General features: G+C 44.1%; 1 protein-coding gene across 6 annotated transcripts in view; it reads right to left on the bottom strand.

Moving 5' to 3' along the window:
- Nucleotides 1–13,009, bottom strand: part of smarca2 (SWI/SNF related, matrix associated, actin dependent regulator of chromatin, subfamily a, member 2) — a 211,363-nt gene that overhangs the window by 117,652 nt on the left and 80,702 nt on the right. For all 6 annotated transcript variants that reach the window (XM_068030208.1, XM_068030207.1, XM_068030205.1 and 3 more), the window contains 2 exons: nucleotides 11,547–11,694; nucleotides 5,948–6,111 (listed from right to left, as the gene is read on the bottom strand). In XM_068030208.1, coding sequence (XP_067886309.1) covers nucleotides 5,948–6,111; nucleotides 11,547–11,694 — 312 coding nt within the window. The remainder of the gene's footprint in view (nucleotides 1–5,947; nucleotides 6,112–11,546; nucleotides 11,695–13,009) is intronic.

Genomic DNA, 13,009 nt, shown 5'->3' with positions numbered 1-13,009 from the left:
GAAGGTGGTGGATGGGGTGGCAATCAAGCAGGCTGCTTTATCCTGGATGGTATCGAGCTTCTCGAATATTTCTGGAGCTGCACCCATCTAGGCTAGTGGACAGTATTCCACAACAATACTGACTTGTGCCTTGTAGATGGTGGACAGGCATTGGGGAGACTGCAGGTGAGTTACTCGCTGCAGGATTCCTAGCCTCTGACCTGCTCTTGTAGCCACAGTATTTATGTGGCTGGTCCAGTTCAGTTTCTGATCAGTGGCAACCCCAAGGGTGTTGACAGTTAGGGATTGTGCGATGGTAATGCCATTGAGCATCGAGGAATGATGGTTTGATTCTCCCTTGTTTGAGATGGTCACTGCCTGGCACTTGTGTGGCGTAAATGTTACTTGCCACTTATCAGTCCAAGCCTTGCTGCACTTGGACACGGGCTGCTTCAGTATGGAGGAGTTGCGAATGGTGCTGAACATTGTGCAAGCATCAGTGGACATCCCCCAATTCTGACCTTATGATGGAGGGAATGTCATTGATGAAGCAGCTGAAGATGGTTCGGCCTAGGACACTACCCTGAGGAACTCTTGCAGTGATGTCTTGGGACTGAGATGATTGTCCTCCAACAACCACAACCATCTTCCTTTGTGCGAGGCATGACTCCAACCAGTAGTGAGTTTTCCTCCCCGATTCCCATTGTCTTCAGTTTTGCTAGGGCTCCTTGATGCCATACTCGGTCAAATGCTGCTCTGATGTCAAGGGCACTTCATGGATGCCCGGTTTTGTGTTGCTAGATCTGTTCAAAATCTATCCCATTTAGCACAGTGGTAGTGCCACACACAACACGATCGTGGATACCCTCAATGTGAAGACGGGACTTTGCCTCCGCAAGGACTGTGCAGTGGTCACTCCTACCAATACTGTCATGGACAGATGCACCTGCAGCAGGTAGATTGGTGAGGACGAGGTCAAATAGATTTTTCCCTCTTGTTGGTTCCCTCACGACCTGCCACAGACCCAGTCTAGCAGCTATGTCCTTTACGACTCGTCCAGTTCAGTCAGTAGCGGTGCTACCTAGTCACTCTTGGTGATGGACTTTGAAGTTCCCACCCAGAGTACATTCTGTGCCCTTGAAACCCTTTGTGCGTCTTCCAATTGGTATTCAACATGAAGAAGCACTGATTCATTAGCGGAGGGGGTAGGTGGTAATTAGCAGGAGATTTTCTTGCCCACGTTTGACCTGATGCCATAAGACTTCATGAGGTCCAGAGTCAATGTTGTGGGCTCCCAGGGCAACTCCCTCCCGACTGTATACCACTGTGCTGCCATCTCTGGTGGGTCTGTCCTGCCAGTGGGATAGGACATACCCAGGGATATCTGTAAGGTATGATTCCATAAGTGTGACTATGTCAGGCTGTTGCTTGACTAGTCTATAGAACAGCTCTCCCAATTTTGGCACAAGCCCCCAGATGTTAAATAAAAACTGAAAGTGCTGGAAATACTCAGCAGGTCAAGCAGCATCTGTGGAGAGAGAAGCAGAGTTAACGTTTCAGGTCTGTGACTTTTCATCAGAACTGGCAAAGGTTAGAAAAGAATTAGGTTTTATGCAAGTGAAGGGGGGTGCAGTTTGGTGGGGAAAGAGAACAAAAAGGGAAGGTGTGATAGGGCAGAGGGCAGGAGAGATTCAATAACAAAGCTGTCATGGGACAAAGGCAAAGAGCATGTTAATGCTTGTGGTGAAAGACAAAGCATCAGTCCAGAAAGTGTTAATGGCAGAGTAATGAGCGACTCTGTCCACATTTAAAAAAAGGCACATGGTGAAAAAAATAATTTAAAAAAATCATAAAATATAAAAAAAGGCCGGTCGTACTCTGAAATTGTTGAACTCAATGTTGAGTCCACGAGGCAGTAGAGTGCCTAATCAAAAGATCAGGTGCTGCTCCTCGAGCTTGCATTGATGTTCACTGGAACACTGCAGCAGGCAGATGTTAGCAAGGAGGACTTTGCAGGGTCGACAGGACTGTGTTTGCCATTATCATTTCCAGCGCCTAGATCGATGCCAGGTGGTCTGTCTGGTTTAATTCATTTTATTGGACTTTGTAGCGGTTTGATACAATTGAGGTCATTTCAGAGGGCATTTAAGAGTCAACCACATTGCTGTGGATCTGGAGTCGCAAGTAGGCCAGACCAGTTAAGGACAGCAGATTTCCTTCCCTAAAGGACATTAGTGAACCGGATGGGTTTTTACAACAATCGACAATGGTTTCATGGTCACCATAAGACTAGCTTTTTAATTTCAGATTTATTAATTGAATTCAAATTTCACCATCTGCCATGGTGGGATTCGAATCCATGTCCCCAGAGCATTAGACAAGGCCTCTGGTTACTAGTCCAGTGACATTACTACTACGCCCCTGCCTCCCCAATAATGTCTGTCTTCGCTGTATGCAGCGCATTACGGGTTCATCCTGACAGGACAAAAATCACAAATGTGGCAGTCCTCTCAGAGCTCGCAAGTGTGTTGGCACTAATCAAACAGAGAAGGCTTCGGTGGATCAGACACATCCACAGGATGTAAGTCATTGCATAACCAAGGACCTTTTGTATGGTGAGGTAGCCGGGGTACACGACCAGTGGGGCACCCAAAGCTCTGCTTCAAGGATGCTTGCAAGCATGACATGAAAGCCCTAAATGTCAACTATCATACCTGGGAGTCACTAGCTGGCGAAAGAGGGAAATGGCAACACATCCTGGAGACTGCAGTGCACTACCATGATGACCAGTTGCTACTGCAGCTTGGCAACAGATGCCAATGTCTAAAACAACTCACAGTGTCACTTGGCAGCTTCATGTGCAGCACTTGTGGCAGAACCTGCCTCTCAAGGATTGGCCTTCACAGCCATCAACAAAGAGGCACCAAAAGAAGACACCCAACCTAAATGGACTGTTTGCTGTGCGTCAGTCATCTTTTGTAGATGAAAGGATGCCAACTCCTATACATTCTGAATCTGCTCTTGCAGCAAGTGTCAATAAGAGTGGTCCATTTCAGTTAATGTGACCCCCCCCCCCCCGAGATGTTCCGTGGCAGATTGGTGGTGGCTAAAGGTCATGGGGAGATGGCTGGGCTTTTTCTGGTTTGAGATGGACATTACCTGATGCCTTTGTGGCAAAAATGTTCCCTGTCATTTGTCAGTCCAAGCCTAAATATTATGCTTGGATGTAGGCTGGCATGAACTGCTTAATTACCAGAGGAATAGTGAATGAAGCTGAACAGGGCAGAATTATGAGTAAACAACCCCACCTCTCACCTGATCAGAGGGAAGGTCCAGGCATCATGTTTGGATCAAAGTTACGATAAGAGTGGTTCTGATCGAACCAAACTGAGCACAAAGAGAGATTACTCGTGGATAGACATTGCCTCATGGCAGTACTGATGACTCCATCCACCACTTTAATGATGATTGGAAGGAGGTTGACAGGGCAGTAATTGTCCCCATTAGATTGATCCTGGATTTTGTGGCTAGGACATATCTGAGCAATGTTCTGCATTTTTGGGTACATACCAGTGCGTTGGCTGTAGTGAAACAGCCTGATTAGAGAAGCAACTAGCTCTGGCAAATAGATATTCATTGAGGTTAGTTCCACCTGTCAATATGCACCAAAGCCATTCACATCCAAGTAATTATTTCCTGGCATGCAACCAGGTATGTAGATAAACACAGCCACAAATTTGCACATGACTGTGGTTGCACTAATGCAAATAAAATGAAGGCCAATTAATCTGTTTTCTGGTCACATTTGGTGGGGATGAATGTTGGCCAGGACACCACAAGAATGGTGCTCTTGTCTTGAAAAAGTGCCATGAGGTCTTTCATTACAAAAGTGACAACATTTCAAAGTATTTCACTGGCTGTAAAACACTTTTGGATGCTCAGTAGACATGAAAGGCACTACATTATGCAACTTAAAAAAAAAATTCAAACCATCAAAACAGGCAGACTGGTCCCCAAGTTTTATGTTGCATCAAAAAAAATAACACCACAAACACTCCAAGTACAGTACAATTTTGACCCAGTGACAATGAAGAAGTGGCAATATATTTCCAAGTAAGGATGGTGTGTGACTTGGAGGAGAACTTGGAGGTAGGGGTGTTCCCATGCATTTGCTGCACTTGTTCATGGTGGTCGAGGTCACGGGTTTGGAAGGTGCTATCGAAGGAGCCATGGCGATTGCTGCAGGGCATCTTGTATATGGTACACACTGCCGCCACTCTGCACCAGTGGTGTAGGGAATGTTCAAGGTGGGAGATAGGGTGTCCTGGATGGTGTTGAACTGCACCCGTCCAGGCACGTGCAGAGCATTCCATCACACTACTGACTTGTGCCTTGTACATGGTGGACAGGTTCTGGCGAGTCAGGTGATGAGTTGCTTGTTGCAGAATTCCCAGCCTCTGACCTGTACTTGTAGCCACTGTACCCCTTATATGGCTGGTCCAGTTCAGTTTCTGGTCAATGGTAACCCCCAGGATGCTGATAGTGGGGGATTCAGCAAAGGTAATGCCATTGAATGTCAAGGGGAGATGCTTAGATTCTTTCTTTTTGGAGATAGTCATTGCCTGGCACGACTGATACTTGCCATTTACCAGCCCAAGCTTGAAAGTCATCTAGGACTTGCTGCATGCGGACACAGACTGCTTCAGTATCTGAGGAATTGTGATCAACAGCGAACATCCCCACTTCTGGTCTTATGTTGGAGGGAAGGTCATTGATGAAGCAACTGAAGATGGTTGGGCTTCGGACACTACCCTGAGGAACTCCTGCAGTGATATCCTGGGGCTGAGATAATTGGCCTCTTAACCACAGCCATCTTTCTTTGTGCTAGATATGACACCAACCAGTGGAGAGTTTTCCTCCTGATTCCCATTGACTTTAATTTTACTAAGGCTCCTTGATGCCATACTCAGTCAAATACTGAATGGATGTCAAGGGTAGTCACACTCACTTCACCTCTGGAATTCAGCTCTTTTGTCCATGTTTGGACCAAGGCTGTGAGGAGGTTTAGAGAGGAGTGGCCCTGGCAAGTCTCAAACAGAACATCGGTGATCAGGTTAAAGTTGAGTGAGTGCCACTTGATAGCACTGTTGAATATATCTATCACTTTGCTGATTGAGAGTTGACTGATGAGGCAGTAATTGGTCAGACTGAATTTAACCTGACTTTTATGGACAGGGCACACACGGGCAATTTTCCACATTGTCGGGTCGATGCTGGTGTTGTCGCTATGTTGGAACAGCTTGTCTAGTGGCGTGGCCAGTTCTGGAGCACACTTCAGCACTATAGTCGGAATGCTGTCAGGCTCCATAGCCTTTGTTGTAATATTAAAAAATGCATAAAAACAGCACATGGATGGCATGAGAGGTTCTTTGTGGGCCTTAACAACCAACATGACTGCAAAACTGCAGTTTGCTTCTCAGATATCGAGAATTTAATTTGTTTTGAAGCAAATTTAAAAGGTGGATGAAATGGGATGAAGTTTCCTTTACCCACCACCCTGTCCCCACCACAAACTGACTTAAAAACAATAACACTTTTGAGCTTTTCTCCCTGCAAAGCCCTGGGGGCTGCAGTCTGTCGCCTCTTTCAATATACATGCAATATAAAATGATAAAAAAGCCAAATCACATTTTGGCTATTATAACCCAGGACAATAAGTAAAGAGATGATAACTTGGTAAAGGGCAATGGTTTTGTCACAGTTAGGGTACTATGCATTGTTCTGGTGACCCATTTTTCCCAGGCAGGAGAAAGTCTGCAGTTTCACTGGAAAGAGGAAAAGTAGCTGAAAAGTAGGTCATTTCCCATAATACTCAAGCATACTCCTGACAAATTGATCAAAAGTAGTAATCATCTCACACCTGCACCAAAATAAAAGGTCTGGAGCACAAAGATTTTAACAGACTTACGAGAGGGGTACAATAATGAGGTAGGGTCCGTTGAGTCTCTTGTGTTCCATCAGGTAAGTAATGAGTCCAATAGTCTGGATCGTCTTTCCAAGTCCCATCTCGTCAGCCAGAATTCCATTCAGATTGTTATTGTAAAGAGAAACCAGCCACTCTAGCCCTTGAAGCTATAGGTTGCAGTAAAAGAAAGCTTATTTACTACATAGCTCTTGGGGTACAACCAGATTTTCTTTTTGGAAAAATTATAAGTTAACATTTAAGCAGATACATTATACTTCAACACATGTCTGTAACTGTTTAAAAGTGTCTTGTGATGAACAGTGCATGGATCTTGCCCAAGCATATATAGATTGGTATGAGAGATTTACAACTACCAGATTCTTTTTTTTGCAAAACTGCACGTTGCTTCTCCAGCATCAGTAATTTGAGAATTTATTTTAAAACAAATTTTAAAAAAGCAGATGAAATGGGATGAAGTTTCCTTTACCATACCTAACCCTATCCCCACCAACTGACTGAAGTGCAAACAATTAACTCTTTGGAGCTTTTCTCCCTCCAAACCCCTGGGGGTTGCAGTCCATCGCCTCTTTCAACAAATATCTGCATGACATTTCAGAGCTGTAGACTTTTGGGACCATTGCAAAGTCAATCCATAATAAGCTGAATCAAGATATAAAGACAATAGGTACTGCAATTCCACTTTCACTTGAATAAGGGACAGACGTTAAGTTTAGCATGGGCAAATCTAGTCAAAATGGATGGGTTTTACATTCTTAACCATTATGCTATAAATGTTCAAAACATTATTTCAGAATTTGTATTCCAAAAACTTTAATTGGATCCAGAAATCTATGAAATCACTTCAAGTTGGTTAATTAGAATACTGCTTTGTAGCTTTGTAGATCTTGTTTATTTACTGGAAGCAAAAAAGGAGATGTGCACATTACTGGAGTAAATAGTACCACTGTACTGCTGATGGCGCGTCCTCAATTTTCACCTTCCTGACAATGCTGACATCTAGAGTCATAGAGCTATTTACAGCATAGCAAGAGGCTATTCATCCCATCAAGTCCATGCTGGCTCTTCAAGGATCAATCCAGCTAGTCCCACACCCTCATTTGATGTCCATAGCCCTGCAAGTTTATTTCCTTCAAGTGCCCATCCAATTTCCTTTAGAAATCATTGATTGTCTCTGTCTCCACTACCCTCATGGGCTCCATCTCTCATTATCTCTCACTGCGTAAAAAAAGTTCTTGCTCATACATAGAAACTTCGAAAAATAGGACCATTCGGCCCTTCGAGCCTGCTCCACCATTCAATATGATCATGGCTGATCATCCAAACTCAGTAACCTGTTCCTGCTTTCTCCCCATATCCCTTGATCCCATTGGCCCCAAGAACTGTATCTAACTCTTTCTTGAATATATTTAATGATTTGGCCTCAACAGCTTTCCGTGGTAGAGAATTCCACAGGTTCACCACTCTCTGGGTGAAGAAATCCCTCCTCATCTCAGTCCTAAATGGCTTACCCCTTATCCTTAGATTGTGACCCCTGGTCCTGGACTCCCCTGCCATCGGGAACATCCTTCCTGCATATAGTCTGCCCAGTCCTGTTAGAATTTTGTAGGTTTCTACGAGATCCCCTCTCATTCTTCTAAACTCTAGCAAATACAAGTCTAATCGACCCAATCTCTCCTCATACGTCAGTCCTGCCATCCCAGGAATCAGTCTGGTGAACCTTCGCTGCACTCCCTCCATAGCAAGAACATCCTCCCTCAGATAAGGAGACCAAAACTGCACATAATACTTCAGATGTGGTCTCACCAAGGCCTTGTATAACTGCAGCAAGACATCCTTGCTCCTGTACTTGGATCCTCTCGCTATGAAGGCCAACATACCATTTGCCTTCTTAACTGCCTGCTACACCTGCATGCTTACTTTCAGTGACTGGTGCACAAGGACACCTAGGTCTCGTTGCACCTTCCCTTTTCCCAATCTATCGCCGATAATAATCTGCCTTTCTGCTTTTGCCACCAAAGTGGATAACCTCACATTTATCCACATTATACTGCATCTGCCATGTATTTGCCCACTCACTCAACCTGTCCAAATCACACTGGAGCTTCTCTGCATCCTCCTCACAGCTCACACTCCCATCCAACTTTGTCTCATCTGCAAACTTGAATATATTACATTTAATTCCCTCATCTATATCATTAATATATATTGTGAATAGCTGGGGTCCTAGCACTGATCCCTGCGGTACCCCACTAGTTACTGCCTGGATCTCGGGAAAAGACCCGTTTATTCCTACTCTTTGTTTCCTGTCTGCCAACCAGTTCTCTATCCGTGTCAGTACCTTACCCCCAATCCCATGTGCTTTAATTTTGCACGCTAATCTCTTATGTGGGACCTTACCGAAAGCCTTCTGAAAGTCCAAATACACCACATCCACTGGTTCTCCCTTATCTATTCTACTAGTTACACCCTCAAAAAATTCCAGTAGAATTGTCAAGCATGATTTCCCTTTCGTAAATCCATGTTGACTTTGTCCGATCCTGTCACTGTTTTCCAAGTGCTCTGCTATTACATCTTTTATAATGAACTCTAGCATTTTCCTCACTACTGATGTCAGGCTAACTGTCTATAATTCCCTGTTTTCTCTCGACCTCCTTTTTTAAATAGTGGGGTTACATTAGCTACCCTCCAATCTGTTGGAACTGTTCCAGAGTCTATAGAAGTTTGAAAAATGACCAGCATTGCATCTACTATTTCTGGGGCCACTTCCTTAAGTACTCTGGGATGGAGATTATCAGGCTCTGGGGATTTATCGGCCTTCACTCCTATCAATTTCCCTAACACCATTTCTCTACTAATACTGATTTCATACAGTTCCTCCTTCTCACCAGACCCTGTGTTCCCCAACATGTCTGGGAGGTAATTTGTGAGCTCCTTTGTGAAGACAGACCAAAGTATGTATTTATTTGGCCTGCCATTTCTTTGTTCCCCATTATAAATTCCCCCGTTTCTGACTGTAAGGGACCCACATTTGTCTTCACTAATCTTTTTCTCTTCACATATCTATAGAAGCTTTTACAGTCAGTTTTTATGTTTTCTGCCAGCTTACTCTCATACTCTATTTTCCCCTTCTTAAACAATCCCTTTGTCCTCCTTTGCTGAATTCTAAACTGCTCCCAATTCTCAGGTTTGCTGCTTGTCTGGCCATTTTATATTTCTCCTCCTTGGAGCTAATATTATCCCTAATTTCTTTTGTAAGCCGCGATTGAGCCACCCTTTCTGTGTTATTTTTGCACCAGACAGGAATGAACAACTGTAATTCACCCATGCGCTCTTTAAATGCTAACCATTGCCTACCCACTGTCAACCCTTTAAGTAACGTTCCCCAATTGATCATAGCCAACTCGCGCCTCATACCTTCATAGTTTCCTTTATTTAAAATCAGGACCCTAGTCTCGGAATCAACTCTCACACTCTCCACCTTAATGAAGAATTCTAGCATGTTATAGTCGCTCTTTCCCAAGGGACCCAGCACAAGATTGTTAACTAATCCTTTCTCATCACACAATACCCAGTCTACGATGTCCTGTTCTCTAGTTGGTTCCTCAACGTATTGGTCAAAAAAAACCATCACGTACGCACTCCAGGAATTCCTCCTCTACAGTATTATTGCTAATTTGATTTGCCTAATCTATATGTAGATTAATGTCACCCATAATTACAGTTGCACCTTTACTGTATGCGTCTCTAAGTTCCTGTTTGATGCCATCCTCTACATCACCACTGCTGTTTGGGGTCTATATACAACCCCCACCAATGTTTTCTGCCCCTTGGTGTTTCTTAGCTCCACCCATACAGATTCCCCATCAGGATTCTCTGAGCTAATATCCTTCCTCATTATTGTATTGATTTCTTCTTTTATTAACAATGCTACTCCACCTCCTTTCCCTTTTTGCCTGTCCTTCCTAAATATTGAATACCCTTGGATGTTCAGTTCCCATCCTTGGTCACCCTGCAGCCATGTCTCCGTAATCGCAATTATATCACATCCATTTACATCTATTTGCGCAGTTAATTCACCTACCTTATTGCGAATACCCTGCACAATGAGACACAATGCCTTTAGGCTTGTCTTTTTAACATTCTTAGTCATCTTAGCATTATTTCGCATTATGGCCTTATTTGTTTCTTGCCCTTGATTTCTATGCCTTCCACTTTTGCCTTTTTGTTTCCTGTCTTTCGTTTCTATCTTTGTTTCCTCTTCCTCAGTCTCCTTGCTCAGGTTCCCATCCTAGTTTAAATCCTCCCCAACAGTACTAGCAAATGCCCCTGCGAGGACATCGGTTCTGTTGCTGCCTGGGTCCAACCAGTCCTGCTTATACAGGTCCCACCTTCCCCAGAACCGGTCCCGATATCCCAGGAATCTAAATCCCTCCCTCCTGCACCATTTCTCTAGCCGCACATTCATCTGGTCTATTCTCCTGTTCCTATACTCATCAACACGTGGCACAAGAAGTAATCCCGAGATTACTACCTTTGTGGTCCTGTTTTTTAATTTTGCTCCCAACTCCTTAAATTCATCTTGCAGGGCCTAACCCCTTTTCTACCTATGTTGTTCGTACCGAGATGTACCACGACCACTGGCTGTTCACCCTCCCCCTTCAGAATGCCCTGCAGCTGTTCCGAGACATCCTTGACCCTAACACCAGGGAGGCAACATACCATCCTGGAGTCTTGTTTGCGGCCACAGAAACGCCTGTCTGTTCCCCTTACAATTGAATCTTCTATCACTACGGCTCTCCCAGTCTTTATCCTCCCCTTCTGTGCAGCAGTGCCATCCGTGGTGCCACGAACTTGGCTGTTGCTGCTTTCCCCTGGGAGGCCATTCCCCCGAACAGTATCCAAAGCGGTATATCTGTTAGAGAGGGAGATGGCCACAGGGGACTCCTGCACTACTCCACCTGGTGGACACCCATCCCTTTTCTGCCTGTGCAGATATTACCTGCAGTGTGACCACCTCGCTAAACGTGTTATCCACGACGTCCTCAGCATTGCGGATGCTCCACAGTGAATCCACCCGCAGCTCCAGCTCCATAATGCAGGTAGCCAGTAGCTGCAGATGGATACGCTTCCTGTATCCTCCCTCTGTATACACTCCCCCGTATTTATTGCCCAAAACCTTAAATCTGTGTCCCCTAGTCCTTGTATCATCAGTTAATGGGAACAGTTTTTCTTTGTCGAACTTATCTAAGCCCGTCATATTCTTGTACATTTCACTTATGTATTGCTCAAATGGTTATTGTTGGCATGTTGGCCTAAACAATGAGTGCTGACAGGTTATTCAAGCATGAGGGGGGGGGGGGGGGGCATCATTCCCTTACTCAAATCATCAATTTCTAGTGAATAACAGAATATTTGCTGCTGAGCTCCATCCTTTTTATTTAGCTGGCTTCATTTACCAAGGTAATGCACATTTAATTTTGGTGAAAAAAAAAGATTCATTGAGATTGGGAGATCAAAAACCTCCACCACAATTACATGCTGGAATTATTCATACATAATGAGTACTTTCATCTGTGTTTACCTGGTACTGCTTTAGTGATCCATTGATCAGCAAAGTTGATTGTTTCTCTACCCTCTCTGTGACGGCATGTGCCACAGCATAATATGACTGGGAACCTTTCATTCCTGCTCGCATGCTGTATTCATCATCAACATCTTGTCTAGCACATCTAAAATTAATATGAAGAAGGGACAGTGATAACAATCATTCCTGACCATTAAAGCAAAAAAAAATCCTTAACAAGACAGATTATCCTATTAATGGGGAAATCCAGAACCAGTGTTCTTCCACAAGTGAAATAGAGCAAATGCCACATTTACATAATCCTGATCAGAGCAAAATATAATTATACATTTTTGTTGGTGGTTCCAATTGTATTTTATTCCCATGTCATTTTCTTACTACCCATTAAAAGAAACAGTCTCCAAAAAGCTGCAGCAGTTGACTCATCGCCTGCCTTTACACTGGTAGAACCAAGGAAATGCAGCAGCTCAGTAATGGGGGGTGGGGGTGGGTATCCCTGCCAGTTGTCACAAATGATAGCTGCCGGTTGAGACTTCCTCAGCCAGCAGTTCCTGCTACTGAGCCTGTACTGACCTCTCTCAACACCTACTCTAGGGGTATCCTTTCAAAGTATATCAAATTGTGCAAAAATTAGTAGTGGAGCTACAGAATAAGATCTTGCATTTATAAAGCAGTTAACATTGAAAAACATTCTAAAATGTTTCATGGGACCGAATGTGACAAAATGGATGTCAAGCCAAAGGAAGAAATACAAGGAGGGGAGACCAAAAACTTGGTTAAAGAAATAGGTTTTAAGGTGGATCTTAGGGGAGGAGAAGTTTGAGGTGCAGAGGTGTACAGGAAAGGTATTCCAGTGCAAGAGGCCCTGGTGATTGAGGACATGGCCACCAGAGGTTCACCCAAGGGAGGGATCTAAGGTACCTATGGCCATAGTCAAAGAAAAGTTTAAGAGGGGCCATGCAGGAATTTAAACACAAGATTGAGAACTTTCAATTGTAGTTTTTGGGGAACTGGGAACCAATATGGGTCTGCAAAGACAGGAGTGACAGATGAGTAGAACCTGATACAAGATAATATATGTGCAGCAGAGTTCTTGATGAGATGAGTTTACACAGGGTGGTGGATGAGAGGTGAGCAGGAAAGTATTTGAATAGTTAAGTCTGGCGGTGACAAATGCATGGATAAAGGTGTGCGTGGCAAAAGCGCTGAGACAAGGGAAGAGGCAGTCTTTGTGATAAAGAGATGGGGTCAGAAACTCAGCCTGGGATCAGAAAGAATAGTAAGATTACGAATAGTCTGCGTCAGCCTGACAGTGGTTGAGAGGGGATGGAATCAATGGCAAGGCTATGGAGTTTGTGCCAGGAACCAAAAATGATGTCATTGGTCTGATCAATGTTTAACTGATGGAAATGGCAGCTCACCCACAACTGAATACTGCACAAGTCTAACAGAGATATGGT

The sequence above is a fragment of the Heterodontus francisci genome, chromosome 4 (genome assembly GCF_036365525.1).
Source record: "Heterodontus francisci isolate sHetFra1 chromosome 4, sHetFra1.hap1, whole genome shotgun sequence".
Lineage (NCBI taxonomy): Eukaryota > Metazoa > Chordata > Chondrichthyes > Heterodontiformes > Heterodontidae > Heterodontus > Heterodontus francisci.
The sequence above is the reverse complement of the archived record's forward strand: the minus strand, read 5'-3'. Positions and strand labels throughout refer to the sequence as shown.